At 40.8% G+C, this 17,797-nt stretch overlaps 3 protein-coding genes across 3 annotated transcripts; 1 reads left to right on the plus strand and 2 right to left on the minus strand.

The window, feature by feature from the left end:
* Window positions 1-566: 566 nt before the first annotated feature.
* On the minus strand, window positions 567-6,498 carry LOC145494678 (uncharacterized). Its single transcript, XM_081474227.1, has 3 exons — window positions 3,309-6,498; window positions 1,808-1,975; window positions 567-1,377 (listed from the first exon to the last, which is right to left on the minus strand). The coding sequence occupies exons 1-3, from the start codon at window positions 3,802-3,804 to the stop codon at window positions 692-694; spliced, it is 1,350 nt and encodes a 449-aa protein (XP_081330353.1). The 5' UTR covers window positions 3,805-6,498; the 3' UTR covers window positions 567-691.
* Window positions 6,499-7,628: 1,130 nt separating this feature from the next.
* LOC145483583 (uncharacterized) lies at window positions 7,629-9,877 on the minus strand. Its single transcript, XM_081462121.1, has one exon. The coding sequence runs from the start codon at window positions 9,740-9,742 to the stop codon at window positions 8,789-8,791; it is 954 nt and encodes a 317-aa protein (XP_081318247.1). The 5' UTR covers window positions 9,743-9,877; the 3' UTR covers window positions 7,629-8,788.
* A 3,845-nt stretch (window positions 9,878-13,722) lies between these two features.
* LOC145494715 (uncharacterized) lies at window positions 13,723-17,670 on the plus strand. The gene is made up of 3 exons (XM_081474283.1): window positions 13,723-14,551; window positions 15,968-16,138; window positions 16,950-17,670. The coding sequence occupies exons 1-3, from the start codon at window positions 14,041-14,043 to the stop codon at window positions 17,657-17,659; spliced, it is 1,392 nt and encodes a 463-aa protein (XP_081330409.1). The 5' UTR covers window positions 13,723-14,040; the 3' UTR covers window positions 17,660-17,670.
* The last annotated feature ends 127 nt before the right edge of the window (window positions 17,671-17,797 follow it).

Genomic DNA, 17,797 nt, shown 5'->3' on the forward strand with positions numbered 1-17,797 from the left:
AAAACGCGAGCGGAAGCTGGGAGCGAGTGAGGAACGCGATCGCGGGAAGCGATGGGAAAAAGTTTTTTCGCTGTCAAAAAAAAAACATAAACACCGGATCAATGTGGCGCTAACATGTACACGGGTATTTGTACGCAAGCGTTATCTATAGCGAACAGCGCTTAGCCCGTTAAATCTGTGAGCCCCGCTTACATTGCACATTTTCTAGCGCAGGATTTCAGTCATGTCCTACACGTATTTCTTGTCGGTGTTTTGTAGTTCACGCCCTAAAGTAGAAGCGTACTTTGAGCTTCAAAGGTTTAGTATAAAATAAGTTCCATCTTTGTATCTTGTACTTTAATGCTGACGAAGTCTCAGCAGCAGACGAAACCGGTCGATTAATAAACTCAGTTGTACAAGATTATTAGTTGTTGCTGCGTGCTGCCTACAAGTACTTTTACTTTGAAATTAACAATTCCGGCAACACGCCTGATGCTCCAGATATAATTATGCCCGCATAATCTGTCAGACCCAAAAGCTTACAACTAGTTTTTACAATGATTTAAAATAATGTTTTGAAGGAAAACTTTCGTTTTTTTTTTTTTGCTGCCTTCAATTTCAGAGGAATAATCACGATATAATAGCTGATCGTGGCTAAGTTTTAATCAGAAGGGAAGCGAAATACGGAGGATTTAAGTTAAAGTTAGCTCAGTTAATCCTGTTTCCCGAGACAGTGCGACATGATGTGCTTTCTGGCCTTTGATCGTGTGAAACAGTAGTCATCGCTATTCAGAAGAAGCATGCAGTGCCTACGCAACAGGGGCTCAATGACAAGGCCTACCAGCGAGGCAGTGAATGTGCCCCCTCCCATGGCCACCACGATGTACCCCATGGCAAACTCCTTGTAACGGTCCTCGAATCTGTCCCTGAAAAAGGCCAATGCGTTGACGAAGAAAACGCCAATCGTTACTCCACCGGTGAACGACAGCAGCAACACGATCCACACACTCGGTAAAAATCGGTACCAGGCCGCTAGGACGAAGAACAGAAGATGCATGACTTCTATTGTGGAGAGAACCCAAAGATACGGGAATTTAGCTTTTTCTGCCCATTCTGGTTTGATATAGGATAATGCCACATGATATGACCTTCCCACCACCTCACCCCCCAGGAAAACGAAGATGTAGTACTGATAGTGGTCACGTGGTCTGAAAGGCGCATTGGGAAATGCGAGTGTTGTGATAACTGATTGGATGATCATATATTCTGAGAACCATGCGATATAAATCGGTATCAGACCAGGCAGCATCTGACGAATGACCATGAACTTTTCCCGGCAAGAAAGGGCACCATCACCTTTGCTGTTTTCCTCGGTTGATTCTTGAGTTTCTACGCGATCTGTTGAGAAATATATTCAACAAATACAAGTCAAGAAGACGGTCAGTAGCGCAACAGTATTGAAATAAAATAATAATAATAGTATTGAAAACAAACTCGTTCCCAGGCTCTATCTCCTCTGCCTAGCTAGGGAACGATGAAAAAGGACAGTTGAAGGTTGCTCATGTTTTCCAATTGTATAATGACATACGCTATTTTAAACAGAGTTCGTGTCAAAGCTTTTGCTGGTGATTATATCTTATTTTCTCTTAACCTTATAACAAATCATGGGATAAAAGTCATGAGATTTAAGGTTCTCATCATGTCAGGAAAGACTGATTTAAAACAAAATTTTCTACGACATAGTTAAATAAAAAAAATCATTTTTGGTCAAAGCAACACACTAAATAGCCCGTTGGCTTTCAATTTAATCATGACCCTTAATTTTTACCTGTGGTGTCCAGCGCACTGTACTCTACTCCGGCATGCTCATCCCTTGGAGGACTGGCCTCCAAATGCTTCTTGTCCATGGCGTAGTAGCAAACAAAAATCAGGAGTAACATGGCCGCCATGATTAAAATGGTGGCATTTGGTGAAACACAGGCCCATGTTGTCATGGCTACAAAACAAGAATAATAAAAACTTCAATTAGCGTCTTTTCAAATCGGTATAGAACTTGAATATTGCCGAACATCGAATATATAATGGGAGTGAAAATAAAAATATCGAGCCTGATGCAGATACAGAGACCGATAGATAAGCTAAGGATGTTCCGTTTAAGGCAATCAAGGTCTTGGTAAGTGTTACCAGGCCCTTATGCGATGATCGCTCAGGCCCCGTCCGCACTACGCCGGTGAAATTTGAAAGCTTTCTACAATAACCGGTGATTTTTGGATTTGTGTTTGAGGAAACCTCGGTCAGGGAAATCACATGATGATCGTGACGTCATCGTTTTCAAAAAACTCCGTTTTCAAAATGTTTTCCGTCCACGCTAAAACGCAAGACCGGCGTTTTCAAATTCCTCCGGTTTAAAGAGCGTTTTCGTGACGACGGATTAGTGTGGACGGTAGGCCTTACCGTAGAAATAAGGCTGCGTTTTCAAATTCCTCCGGCGTAGTGTGGACGCTGCCTTTTAGTTTGTATTCTGCTGGAAACCGACGTCGAATCTGATTGGTTGATTCATCAGACTTGAAATCACTCACTATTCAATGATAGGTCACGTACGATGATGCACGCTTTACCCTTGAAAGAAAAGTTATTTTTTAGGGCTACCAAATGCTTAAATTTTCTATTTCTGACAGCTATTCTTTACAGTGTCTACTACGCTAGCAATTACGCTGCTTTCGTTCTCTATGAGCTCGAGCGTCGGTCTCATAAAAATACTTGACCTCGTAGATATTTGCTAAATAATCTCACCCCTGTTTACATTATTATCATAATTCGTGTGTTATTCCAATATTTTATTTTTGTTTCTCGTCACAATTTGATCTCCTAGTCACACAACTACAAAAAGACACGAGTAGCAAAATATCGAAATGGACTGCCGGAAACCAAACCGCAGAGGAAGTCAATTGTTTTCTGCTTTTAACTACTTTTCTTATATTATTAATTGCGCCGATCGTCATGCATTTTAATTTTATTTATGAGAATGTGATTTGCAGTAAGAGCTACATATTCTCATCACTCATGTACTTGACATGGAATAATATTATACGGAGAATTTGGCTGTTGATCAGTCTTGGAATACAGGCAACAGCTGCTCGGTTTGACTGTGCTATTCTTCAGTTCCCGGAAGTGTGAAATAAAATATTAATCAAGAGAAATGTGAATTTTAAATTGATAGTAAATATATTCTCTGTGGTATGGCGTTAAAAGGAATAACAAATTTCACTGAGTATTTTACCACACAGACTGTAACATTACAACTGAATAACAAATAAACACAAAGTTACCTGTGTAATATAAGGGTGCTATCACAAACCCCGCCCCAGTGCCTGCTGAATAAGCGCTTACTGTGACCTCGTGATAAAACGAGGTGAGAGCGAGAAAAGTCACTTCACCGACGCCGTAACCAAACGAAGCTATCCCGACGCCAATTAATTTCCAATGAACTTGTTTAGAAAACGAGAGCATGAGAAAACCGCCGATTCCACATAGGAAAACTGTCATGATGCGGGCAAAATACGGAATCTTTTGCATGAAGTAAGGCGCGATTAACGTGACAAGAAAATACGGCCCGATGTCCGCGACGAGAACCATAGAAGTTTGAATAAATGTTCCTGCTAGTATATCTTGAGCACCAGCGATGACTAAGGAATATGTCGCGTAAATCAAACTTCCAAAGATAAAAAACGCTGTGACTGTGCGCAGCCGCTCACGTTCCTCTTGGTTCGGTTTGAAGCCACCATTGTTGATTGGCGTCAATGCAGTCCTGTTATCTGTGGCCATTTCAATATTTGGTCAGTTCATACTCGAGTAACGGTGAACGCGCGTTTGTAACCCGAACAATTCTTTGCTAAGAGCACGAAGTACAAGTCCGTTTGCTTCAAAATTTCACATTCTGCGATCTCGTTTTTGGTAGAACAACTTCTCTCAGGGTTTTCTTTCAGTAGAGACGACAGCTGGCTTTCACATGCTGGTTTTCAAAAAGCCATAAAGAAGGAAACTCAAACAAGGAGAGCTAGACTGATCTATTCTGCTGGCTGATATCTTCTTAATTTGTCCTGGTAGGTTTTGTTAGAATGAAGGTTTAAGTCATCGAAGGTAAAGTTCGAACGAGAAAAAAGTATTTTTGGTACAAACTGGAAGAGGCGCGCGAACGAATTATTGATGAAGTTTTAATTGCTTTCGAATCAGCACATTTGCATTTCACTATTTGGTAAACCAATCAAACTTCGTGTTGTGATTATTAAGAAAAGTTATTTCTCCTAGTCGAGAAAGCTCACACTTGAAAGGGGTAAACATGCAATGCGAAAAGTTGTTCCTAAGTGATACGAATGGCTAAGAATAACATTGTTGTGCTCCTCATCGGCTTTAAGAACAAGATCTTTTTGGCCAAGTTTGAATTCGAAGGCAATTTTTGACAGAGAGGCAAATAAAGTAATCACTTTGAAATCGCGATACTGACAGACTGAATCACGATTATTACAGTTTGTTGTAAACCACCCCCGGAAGATTCGGAGGTTTATAAGAGTTGAAGATTACACGTTAACTCAAACTACCGAGAAAAAAAAAATAAGAAAAACGTAATCACTTTAATTAGGACAACTGAAGCCATACTGGTTGACATACAATTCTCTTCCCCAGTCCTCCACCAACAATATATGTTTGTTCTTGGTTTGCATTTCAGCCAAAAAACGCAAAAAATAATTTTAAGACTTGTCATATTTTATGAATTAAGTTTGGAGAGCGGTCAAAAGTCTTGTTATTATTGATATGAATTCAACACAAATCGAAATTCAAATTTCACGAAATAGAAAATGCTTGAGAGGTTAGCCTCTTCAAAAATTAAAATTTGGTTGTGCGAAGATTCTATTAGCTATTCTTATATGATCAGGGATTTCTTCGGTGTTTAGACTGAGTTTTCGTAATCTTACATTTCGTGATCTCGTAAATTTAGTAACTGAATATCCACTAACCACAATAGTTCTCTCTCGAACGATCTCAACGGAAATGTTCTGGAGAAAATAAGTTCATTTCATAGCCCAAACAGTTGTTTAAAACAACTGATGTCCCATTTGAACAAGATGCTCCACTTGCGTATCACTTGATTGAAAGATATGTAATCTTTTTTATTCTTTTTAGCTTCTCTAGTCCAGCCAGCAACTGTTATTATATCTACATTATTTTTCTAAACGGTCATATGCAAACTTTAGACCTAAGGAAATGCCTAGTGGCATAACTAGTTTGTTACACGGGAAGTAATGTATGTAACGTGGCGATGTAATGTAAAGTGTTTTAAGTGATTCACCATAACGAGCCAGACGTTCTTAGCAACCAAAAAACAGACCTGGGATCCCGTGGAGATGTAGAACTTTTAGTCCTACATGTCCACGGGATATCCAGTGGCTTACAACATTCCAGTGTAATCATATCCCTGTCGGTGATCGTTTATGTTCCACAAAACGCGTCAAGTTTTGCACGAATGTGTCATAATCCTAAAGTGTGAAATTATATTTACTGTAAGACAATTCCATCGTGTCAGAAAGATACAAAACATTTTAATACTCGGCGATTCGGGAAATCGCGCGACTGACGTGAAGCATTTGGATTAAAAGAAAAAATAGCGTTGAAACAATGTGTTTTCTAGGTTGGGACGCAAACGCCAATTTAAAACTTAGACTTTTTGATACATTTCTTACTCTTGTAAAGCTACGGAGCACGTATAGATGAAACGTTTTCGCTAATCTCAGTTATCACTGTTATTCAGTAAGCGAAGTGACTATGCCCAGCAGCCCAGAAATGCCCGAGAGTCAGAAATGTTCTCAGATTTTCCGCGGAAAGCCTAATTGAAACCTGTTTAGGGTATTCTCTGTATACATGTTTGTTGCTTAGCGATTCCAAAAATAATCTGAATTTTCTAGTATTCGAATTCGAAGATCATGTGCACCGACACTTTGAAAATCAGTTAATGTTGTGGGCAGTCAGGAAATTATCTCAAAAATTATGTCAAAGCTCTCAAGAGCGATAGAAATCTCGAGTGCATGATGTAATTCTTTACAAGAAATGCCGAGCGATTCTGGAAACAGCACGACGAAAAAATCACTATCACGATTTTGTTACATATCCCGAAGCACTCAGCAACTGTATTGCATGGACTTCAGCCTGGATGAACCAGAAAAGGATAAGTAACATGTTCCTATAATGTCACGCACGACGGTAAAATCACTATGACGATTTGGTTACATATTCCGAAGCGCTCAGCAACTGTATTGCGTGGACTTCAGCCTGAATGAACCAGAAAGGATATGTAACATGTTCCTATAATGTCACGCACGACGGAAAAAATAACTATGACGATTTTGTTACATATCCCGAAGCACTCAGCAACGGTATTGCATGGACTTCAGCCTGGATGAACCAGAAAGGATATGTAACATGTTCCTATAATGTCACGCACAACGGAAAAATAACTGTGGCGATTTTGTTACATATCCCGAAGTACTCAGCAACTGTATTGCATGGACTTCAGCCTGGGTGAACCAGAAAGGATATGTAACATGTTCCTCTAATGCCACGCACGACGGAAAAATAACTATGGCGATTTTGTTACATATCCCGAAGCGCTCAGCAACTGTATTGCATGGACTTCAGCCTGGATGAACCAGAAAGGATATGTAACATGTTCCTATAATGTCACGCACGACGGAAAAAATAACTATAACGATTTTTTTACATATCCTGAAGTACTCAGCAACGGTATTGCATGGACTTCAGCCTGGATGAACCAGAAACGATATGTAACATGTTCCTATAATGTCACGCACAACGGGAAAATAACTATGGCGATTTTGTTACATATCCCGAAGCACCCAGCAACTGTATTACATGGACTTCAGCCTGGATGAACCAGAAAGGATATGTAACATGTTCCTATAATGTCATGCACGACGGAAAAATCACTATGACGATTTTGTTACATATCCCGAAGTACTCAGCAACGGTATTGCATGGACTTCAGCCTGGGTGAACCAGAAACGGGTGTGTAACATTTTCCTATAATGTCACGCACGACGGAAAAAATAACTATAACGATTTTTTTACATATCCTGAAGTACTCAGCAACGGTATTGCATGGACTTCAGCCTGGATGAACCAGAAAGGATATGTAACATGTTCCTAGGATGTCACGCACAACGGGAAAATAACTATGGCGATTTTGTTACATATCCCGAAGCACCCAGCAACTGTATTACATGGACTTCAGCCTGGATGAACCAGAAAGGATATGTAACATGTTCCTATAATGTCATGCACGACGGAAAAATCTATGACGATATATTTTGTTACATATCCCGAAGCGCTCAGCAACTGTATTGCATGGACTTCAGCCTGGGTGAACCAGAAAAGGATATGTAACATGTTCGTGTGATATGAACGAGCGAGGGAAAAATGACGATTTTGTTGTTGTTTTTGTTTCCTATAGTGTCACGCATTACTGAAAAATATGTGGTTTTTGTAAAATATCCTGTAGCACTCGGTAACGTAGAAATACTGCGAAGACGTTTGCGTGGGAAAACCAGAGCGGATTTATATGTGGCTACATGGTGATTTTACTATATATCTGGATTCGTCTTTCAGAAAACTGGTGTACCATGGACTTCAGTCCAGGGTCTAACCCACGGATGAAAATAGTCATTTAACATTTTAGTAGCTATCTAGTCCCCACACAATCTAAAAGCATGACAATGGGTGTAAGTTATGATATAAATAAAATATTAATCGGAAGACTTAACTTGGTGCATTTGACTTGTTGAGTTTTGAAGCTGTTGTCTTGATTCGATGCTCTGGGAGGTTGGTCACGGGCAGCGCAAGCTGAAAACACTTTCTGGTTCTCTCCGTCGTTCTTGGGTGAATGAATTCATGTATAAATCAATCGTGCCTGGCGGTTTCGTTTGGTTTTCAACAGCTGTTTTATGGTTTAAGCGAAAACCAATCCAAATGTATAGTCAGGGCAGCTCCTTTGTTTCTCTTCCCGTGAAAAGAAAACCCACGCGCCTTCTTTAACTCCTCAAGGCAAATTCGATTGGAAACTGGCTCAATTTCGCACAAATGCGTCAGAGAGACACCATATCTTCTAACTCAGAGGCACATCTCGTTTTGTATCCGTTTTCAACGACCGATGACGGGTTCATTCGAAGTCGAAGTCTTTTTTTTCATATCTGACCGCGCAATATTCCCGCGTTATGAAAATTTACTATAAAATATCAATTATGTGGCCAGATCATATCTGAAAATAACCAGGTTGCTTTTGTACACAATTACTCTCACTGAAAGCAATTATCGCTAACCACAATAGAACCGCAAAAGTCTTGCGATGACAGCAACCTAACAGATAAATGACATCACCCCATAGCAACCGGACCTGGCGAATTTTTCAGCTTCCGGTTAGCTCTGGCTCGTGGCGAACTTAAATTGTGGTCATGTAAATGTTGTATGTGTTTAATAAAATGCATTCATGTTGAAAACGAGATGCTCCACGCTCAAGAGACATTGTCCACCAGAGACACTTATCACTACTACATCTATGGAAGACGTCGCTAATAAAGAAAAGCCGAACTGAATCTAAAAGACAGTTTTTGTTTTTTTTTCCGCATAAGCGAAGGTGTAGACGTCCGTTGCAGCCTCTAGTCGTTGCCGACATGAAACACTCTCCGCTGACTATTCAATGTGACACTCGTTGGTAGTGCACTGGGTCTTGATTGACTCATTTTCATGGATTGAGTGTGCCAAAGTTTGTAGTTGGCAGTTTCCATCCCTGATCTTTATTCCGTCGATTTAATCCCAGTACAATTTTTACGGAGTGTTTCAGTTCGTTGATACGAAAAGTTGTCAAGAAAGGATTCACAGTTGAATTTACAAACAAGAACACTATGGACGATTCTTTGAACGCGAAAAACCATCTTCGTTCGTCACAGTCATTGCATTTCTCATAAAGAAGAGTTATAACAAAATACGGGAGAAGAGAAACTGTTAGTAGAAGTAAAATGAGGAAAGAAGTTGCGGCGATCTTTCTCTCTATTTGTGCATTTTTCATTCGTTGAATATCGCGTAGCGTTGAGTTCCTGGCCGATATCGTTTGTTTTTGCAATACAACTCGCCCTCTTTTTCTCAAAAAGAAAAATATCGCTAAGTAGGCTACATTAGTTGTCGTAAGAGGAAAGGTGGTATGCAAATGAACATCTATTATACGGTAAACATCCATTGCAACTCCAGCAAACTGAAGTGAGGCAAAAATCGAGGAGCAGACACAAATGACTGCGTTGAATAGCACGACATTTCTTGGGCTGATTTTGCGGCGATAGAAATGAGGCCAGACAATTGCAATGAGTCTGTCAACTGACATGGCAGTCGCCAAGAGAATGGAACTGTTAATTCCAAAGTATCCCAGTATTTTAACGACGTCTCCTTCTTGTGGAATTTGACCGTCTCCTGACGTACATAGAAGTCGCATCACTGCTTCTCCAGAGCATACCACGGTACCAATGTACAGATCGACTGCAGTTATAAACATCAGGAACATCGAGAAAGATTTTCGGAAACAGCGCAAAGGATTTCTGTACAACACCACCATGATAAAGCCATTGGAAACTGAGATAAAAAGTAAAAGAAAAGCAAAGGCTATACCACTTCCTAGACACAATGATTTTTCGAAATCATGATTCATGGTTAAAATTTTCTAGTGTTTCCATAAATTGCACAAGTGTTCTTTGCTTTTTTTTCTGCTCCTGTCGACTATAGACAAACAGGAACTGTATGCTAGAGTTACCTTCAGCAGTGCGCTGATATATTACGATCGTCATCGAACACCTGCCCAAAACAAGAATTCTTACATAAGTAGAAATTTAATATACTTTTTTTTAATATAGAAAATCGAAAAACATAGAAAAGAGTATCGCACCTATAGGCTCAGATAAATGAAAATCCAATAGCTCTGTAATTTATGATTTTGTGATAATTGGAACTTTGCAAAAAATTGGTTACAAAGTAGAAGAAGAACTTTTTATTACTACGATTTTCAGTGCAAAAAAACAGCAAACCGCGGTTTTGTTGCTTGAAACATTTTAATTTTCATTGTCTTGGTGTAGTTTTTGGTCAACAAGAGTTATCGTTATCATCTTGGCTAAAAATAAAACTAATTAACTTTGGAAATAAGTTTCTAGTGTTTTAGTAAATGGACTGAGAAGTAAATGGAAATGGATATTTCATGTTGTTCCTAGACAGCTGTCATTATCTTGATTGAAAATAAAGCCGGCCTGCTTAGGAAATGACATGAATTTCGTCGTGTTTAATTTAATGTTGTGAGAAGCGAGAGAGGTAGACTACTCTTTCTTTTGAGAAGTCATTAGAAATTTAAATTTCATACTGTTACAGGACATCTGTCGGTAAAGGCAATAACAATAGGGACTACAGCTGTTCTGTTTACAAAATTTATTTGACTATTAAAATTTAATTTACAAACACTAAAAGCAAACCCAAAAATATATGTAACAACCTTGAACTCAGTATTTAGCTCGATCCGGTTTTGGGATCACATGGCAGGGCCCTCCAGTGTTCGGCAAGGCAGGAAGTTTCTGACTTAAACAAGAGGAGGTTGTTAGTGTCGAGTAGAATGGTAAAACATTTAAAAATTTTTGTTGGAGTTAGAGGTATGGTGAAGTCTCATTATACGAGCCAAGTGGCCCATTAGGCCGGAGCTTATCCCGGTTTCTGTAGCACGAAGCGACTAGGAGTTTCTACTCCTTCATGAATGGGATGCTAGTCCATCGCAAGTTTGCTCCCAGCATTAAATTCGCCGGTACCCGTTTATACACCTGGGTGGAGAGCGGCACTGTGAGAGTAAAGTGTCTTGCTCAAGACCACAACACAATGTCCCCGGCCAGGGCTCGAACCCGGACCGCTCAATCCGGAGGCGAGCACATTAAACGCGAGGCCACCGCGCCTCCACGCTGGAGTTAAAACTGATTTGTTTTGTGCGATGTCATCGGTCGATAAAACTGGTCCCAGTTACCGAGATTCATCTAACGTTTAGACTGAAATCAAACAAAAACCAGTTATGGCAAGACAATCGTGATTTTATCCGAGAGGTATCGGGTACCAAGCCACATATTAATTTTGGCATATTAAAATTAGTTCATAAAATCAACCAATCAGCATAAGCGTAGCACCAGTATTAGCGGAAGCTATGGCGTCACGTGCAAACCACTTGGCCTTGCATATTAATGATATCATTACTAGTTGCTGCGACTGACGTGGCTGACATCATTCAGGTTCACCCTGGTTCACTAGAATCCTCTAGTGAACCAGGGTGCCGCATGAGTGATTGCCACTTTTCGTGACTTGCAAGGCTTGATCATTTTCTTTCAGTGTTTCCACATCTCTCAACCAGTCAGTTACTAGCTTATCCATAACGTGAAAGAGCAGGCAATCACAAAGTAACGTTCACGGCAAGAATAAATAACATGTAATGCGTTTATGCAGAGAATTCCCAAAAGAATGGAAAAGGTCATGGTTTCGTTTGAGCTGTCAATTCATTGAACCACCCCCGCCGCGGGCCTTAGGATGTATAAGTATTGTTATTCAAGTAAAGGAGCCATTTATGTAAAGGGTCCATAAGTAACTCGACGAACCCAGTCGGCTGGAAAGACTTATTCTAGGCAGAGAGGTTGCCGGTGAAGCATTCTTCTTCTTGTGCCTTTGCTTATGTAGCCAGTGAAAACGAATAATTAAGTTCTGTTATCTCATTGTGTGTTTGGAGTTGTCACTGAAGCGACCCGTTTCTTTCGTGATAAGACAAACGCCGTGAGATGGCCTTAACACAGGAGTATTGGAGCATAGCGACGATGACGGGCTGAAACGAACTCATCAGGAGCGAGAACGTCTGGGTGCAGTGACAGCGTTTTTGCTCTTTGGAATTTTAACGTACGCAGCATATTGCTTGGTCATCGCCGGTGCTCAAGATGTTATAGCCTAGACGTTTATTTAAACTTTTTTGGTCCTCATCGCGAACATTGGTCCGTAATTTTGTTGTTACGTTTATGGCACCAAATAGTGTCCCCAATTAGTTTTTTTTAAGCTTAATACTATTGACACTTTAATAAAGTCTACTCCTACTCCTTTGGAGTAGGTGTTGCTGAAATGACATTTTTGGCCCTCACTTCGTTTTATCAGGAGGTGGTATCGACAGATGAAGAAATTATATTCAATCAAGATTAGGGGAGGGAGGGAGGCGCGGCGGCCTCACGGTTAGTGCGCTCGTCTCCGGATCGAGTGGTCCAGCTTCGAGCCCTGGCCGGGCTCATTGTGTTGTGTCCTTGGGCAAGACACTTAACCGTCACGGTGCCTCTCTACCCAAGCGTATAAATGGGTACCGGCGAACTTAATACAGGGGGGTAACCCTACAAAAGTCCATTTTTCCGCTACCTACCGTGAAAAGGTTTGAATTTGTATAGTTTCTACAAAATTTCGCAATTTTCCCTTGGCCTTACGTAAAGTCTTCATACGAACGAAGTGGCCCATCAGGTAGGAGCTTATCCCTGTTTCTGTAGCATGAAGCAACTAGGGAGTATTTCTATTACCCCGTGTATGGAATGCTAGTCCATCGCAAGGACTCCTGAAATGGTCGTTTCTTAGCATGATTACGTAATCTGCATACCAACGAATCTACATACTGACACACAACTATCTTACACGAACAGCGTAAAAATTCTATATATTTGCACAGACATCAACAATGACAATAACTGAACAGCTATTAGAAATTTATTTCGCTTACCGTTTGATTTTTTTCCCCTTTCTTAGATCGGCCGGTTTTGGTCACTCACCTATTAGGCTGAAGTATCGCCCACGTTGTGGACCAAAACTCAGCTCAATGTTGGGAGTTAATTGAATGATCTGCAATTAAGGCTGTGTTCACACTTGGTGCCGGAACACTAGTGCCTGGCACTTGCGCAAAATAACGGTGCGTTCAGACACTGGGTACTCACAAGTACCCAAGTACCATTTAAGTGCCCGAGTACAAGGTTGAGACCTTGTACCCAAGCTCTGGCACTGTGCCCGAATTCTGGTGTGAGTAATGATTAAAGATTAAAGATTAAAGAAAAAAGGTTTGTTCACATTAGTGCACAGCAAGAATGGGTTCTCTGGCACCGTGCTCGGCCATCAAGTGTGAACGTAGCCTAAGACACACTCTGACACATATGCTGCCGGAGCTTCTCCCGGTTTAAACGTTTCTGTAGAAGTGAACCTAGAGGAGTAGTGAGTAGTGCTGCTCCCTCCATAACTACTGGTCGGTTCTCATTGAAACTCATGGCTGAGTGAGTGTTACTGTGGGCAGTGACCCGCCTGGGTAGTGTTCGAACCCGCGAGTCACTAGATCTAGAGTCATTTTGTGACTGGCTTACCCAAGTAAATCTGTAACAGGAAGATAGCGGAAAAAACAACAATAAAACCGGTCTCTATTACAATAGTGGTAAAGATCTAAGCACTCTTCATTATTCCTGCCAATACCGGTATAAAGGATCCATTTACGTGGCTTTGAACATTTATTTAAGTACTGAGTGAAGTTTGCTTCTTCCTTAGAAAAATGTGTAATTTCCTCTGTCTTTAACCAAGACATGCTCTTTACTCTGAATAATTCGATGCGCTTCCGATTAAGGGAGAACTAGCCTGCGTGATAAGCAGTGGACACCGCCGGGAGATAGACTACTTAATTAAAAGAGCGACACGTCCCACAGCATCGCAAGTCGTGGAAAACATAATGCTCAGTGATTTGGAAAGTTTGAATAGAACTTATGCAAATTTGTTGGTTCATGACAGTGAATTGATTGAAAAATTTGATTGCTTCACTAGTCAGATGGAACGATTCAATTATGGCAAAGAGAGCTGTGAACTCTGTACGCTTACTTTTCTAGGACGTTAGCAGTTACAAAAGCGCCACGACTGTGTCGCGTAATTAATTGGAACATGTCGGAATCCAGCAGAAGCCAAACAGCAGCTCTGTCAGTAGCTAACGACTGTGATGGGATTAAACTCAACAACGGACAGGAACGCGAGCGACTGCGCACAATCACAGCGTTTTTCATTTTTGGAACTTTGATTTACGCAACATATTCCTTAGTCATCGTTGGTGCTCAAGATATTCTAGCGGGAACGTCAATTCCAACTTCTATATCTCTCATCGCATTGGTTACACCGGGTTTTCTTGTTACTTTAATCGCGCCTTATTTCATGCATAACATTCCGTATACTGCTCGCATAATAACGTTTTGTTGTACGGGAATCGGTGGTTTTCTCATGCTAGTGTTTGCCAAGCAAGTTCATTGGAAATTAATCGGAGTTGGGATTGTGTCGTTTGGAAGCAATTTTAGTGAAATCACTATTTTGGCTCTCTCGTCATTTTATCACGAAGCAACGTCGACAGCCTTTTCTGCCGGAACGGGGGTAGGATATTTGATAGCTCCCTTATATTATACAGGTGAGTGTTTGTACTTAGCTGTTATTAACCGAGCAGGAGGTCTGTATGGGAGAATCTTGACCGAGGTGGTGAGTACAGACCGAACGCAGTAAGGTCTGTACACACTTCCGAAGTCAAGATTCTCCCATACATACCGACTAAGCTGGCTTAATAAGACGTTTATAGCAGCATGATAGCGTCATTTGACTACAACTACCAGAATTCTTTTCGTTTTTTCTTTATTCTATAAATTTTGAATTTCCAATGGGGTTTAAATGACAATTGCCCTAATTAACATAAGAAACAGAGAAAGTGAAGGACTCTGTTAATTGTAGTCAAATGACGCCATCATGCAAATCGCCTATTATATGGCAAACACAAAAAATCTAATTCGTTTTATGTAACTGTGGCTCACACTAGCTAACTGATTTTGCTTGCGAACGGCGATGAGCTGAACTAAAATCTGCCAAAGTTTGCTCCTTCCTTACTTTTTTTTTTTCTCGTCAGGCTTTTCGGCACTTCCACTAATATTTTTAGAAGAAAATTGTCAATATTCTTGTATTTTAAATTGCAACTTTTTCACCACAAAACGTTACTGGTCTAGATGCTGGTCTAGATGGGAAAATCTAATATCGATTTCAGCCAATCAAATTCGTGAATTTGGTAGTTCCCAGTCCTTGTAAGACAGAGCCATATAATAAGTTGAAACAAGCGCCAGTAATTCTTCCCATTTTTGTCATTGGAACATAATATAATCAGGATTTAAGAAGAATTTTTAGAAGGGGCTACGATTTCTCCAATTCATCACTTTTTACCAGAATGCGTTGCATTAATTAACCAGAGTGCACTGCGCCACATTTTCACACATCGCAGTGGACGCGTCCTTTACGCAGTCTGTCAACATTCTAGAGACATTCAATGCGTACCAGTATAGAATTTATAAGTTAGATTTCTGCTCCCACAATTTCCACACCTTTCGATTTTCGGGATCTGGTAAAGGGGAGGTCGATGTGTATCGTTTCATGTCCAGTTCAGATCACTATGAGCTTTTTTGTCGCGATCCCTTGTCGCACCTCGCCATCGATGCGTCATCATGCATGAAGTTAATGCATACAAGGACAGATTTGAAGTTACACACTACTTTAAGAAATAAAGGTTAATGTAAGTCTTGGAACGTGCAGGTAGATGAATCACTGCGTAAAATATGTCACTATCAACAAAATGCGCCGCAGCATTACTATCTTTTGGATACCCTAGTCATACGGCTTGATTGCCCGCTGTTGAATGTGTCATTACTCCAGCAGTCCCACGATTTGCCCCAAGCAAAATCTGCGTCACTTGATTGGCTATTTCTAGGTCCTTCTGGGATTTCGGAATAAAAATAGTTTGGGACTGATTTACCTGGGTAATAAAAGCTTTATTATTCATGTCTCGTAGCCATGACAACTTGGGCCTGTGTTTCACCAAGTGTAACAATTTTAATCATGGCGACCATGTTGCTTCTGGGCTTTGTCTGCTACTACGTCATGGACAAGAAGCATTTAGAGTCTCCCAGTCCTCCAACGGATGAACATGCCGGAGTAGAGTACAGTGTTCTTAATACTCAAGGTAATATATTGTACACGTAAATAGATCTGCACGTCTACCGGGTCTTGCAAAAGCTGGTTTTCAGTCAAGCATGAGCCAAGAAGAGACGTCTGTTACTTGGCGACCGCAAGCACAGGCTAGATTTCCCGAGTAGAAAATATTTGCAAAGCAAGGCTTAAAACTTAAATCCTTATGGTCCTTATGAACTAGACCGTACAGTCTGTTCCTAGATCCTTTTTTCCGAAAAATAAAGCTACAGGAAGTTATGAGGATAAGTATTATGATGACATTATTAGTGCGCTATCGTGATTCCACTCGGCTTAACCCATGAGGTTTCCGGCTGTCCTTAATAGTTGGTCACACAAGAACTAAAACTGAACAAACTCAAGTCAGACTTTGCACTTCAAAAAGTTACCGGCGTGGGAAGCCTCCCACCATTTGGCATTCAACAATAGTATGTCCTAACTAGGAACATACACAAAAATGCCTTAGATTAGGACGGTGAGATATGACAAACTCGACTCAAGCCTGTCAGGAGAGGGGGGGAGGGGTGGGGGTGGTTCATCGCTGCGGGAAGAAGAAGAGCGAGTAAGTAGTCAAAGCTATCGTAAACCAAAAAGACTGAATGAAATTTGGGGAAAAGTAAGTTATCTTCCATAAGGAGTCCAGCCTAAGGAGGCTAGTTGACAAGTTAGAGTACCAAATATTGCAAAGTTCTGAAGATCGTTTTTTATGCAGAGTCCCAAGCAGGATTAAGAGAATTTTTGAGGGAATTTGAAAGGTAAAATTCCCTATTGACTGGCATAACAAAAAACTTGTTTTACTTTAACAGATGATGGATGTCAGAACTCCAAAAGAGACGACAACAACAGCGTGGAATCAACAGAGGAGAACAGCAATGATGTTGGCTCTCTCTCTTGTCAAAAGATATTTATGATCATTCGTCAGATGCTGCCTGGTCTGATATCGATTTATACTGCATTTTTCTCAGAATATATGATCATTCAATCCGTCGTTACAACACTAGCTTTTCCCCACGCTCCCTTCAAACCACGTGACCACTATCAGTATTACATCTTTGTTCTCATGGGGGGTGAGGTGGTGGGAAGGTCATATCTTGTGGCATTGTCCTATGTCAAACCAGAATGGGCAGAAGAAGCTAAATTCCCGTATCTTTGGGTTCCCTCGACAATAGAAGCCACGCTTCTTCTGTTCTTCGTCCTGGCGGCCTGGTACCGATTTTTACCGAGTGTGTGGATCGTTTTGCTGCTGGTATTTGCCAGTGGTGCAGTGGTTGGTGTTACCTATGTTAATGCAGTAACGTACTTTAGGGATAGCTTCAAGGACCGTGATAAGGAGTTCGCCATGGGGTTCTTCCTTGTGGCCATAACTGGGGGCGTTTTTGCTTCTGCTTTGTTAGGCCTTTACGTTGAGCCTACCTTACGCGAGCACTGCACAATGTTTACAAATAACAGCGACTTTTGCTTTACAAGATCAAAGTCCTTAGATCGTTTTACTTCAACATGTACTAAAATAACCTGATTAACTGATTAAAAAGCCGTTCTCACGTACATACAATTGTTTGTCATTTGCTATTATTTTTCTACTGAACTAGACTCGTCAGGACTGAGTATCACCTCAGCTCGAGACAAGTAGAAATCATTGTGGTCTTGTGTTATC

The sequence above is a fragment of the Orbicella franksi genome, chromosome 1 (genome assembly GCF_964199315.1).
Source record: "Orbicella franksi chromosome 1, jaOrbFran1.1, whole genome shotgun sequence".
NCBI classification, from domain to species: Eukaryota; Metazoa; Cnidaria; class Anthozoa; order Scleractinia; family Merulinidae; genus Orbicella; species Orbicella franksi.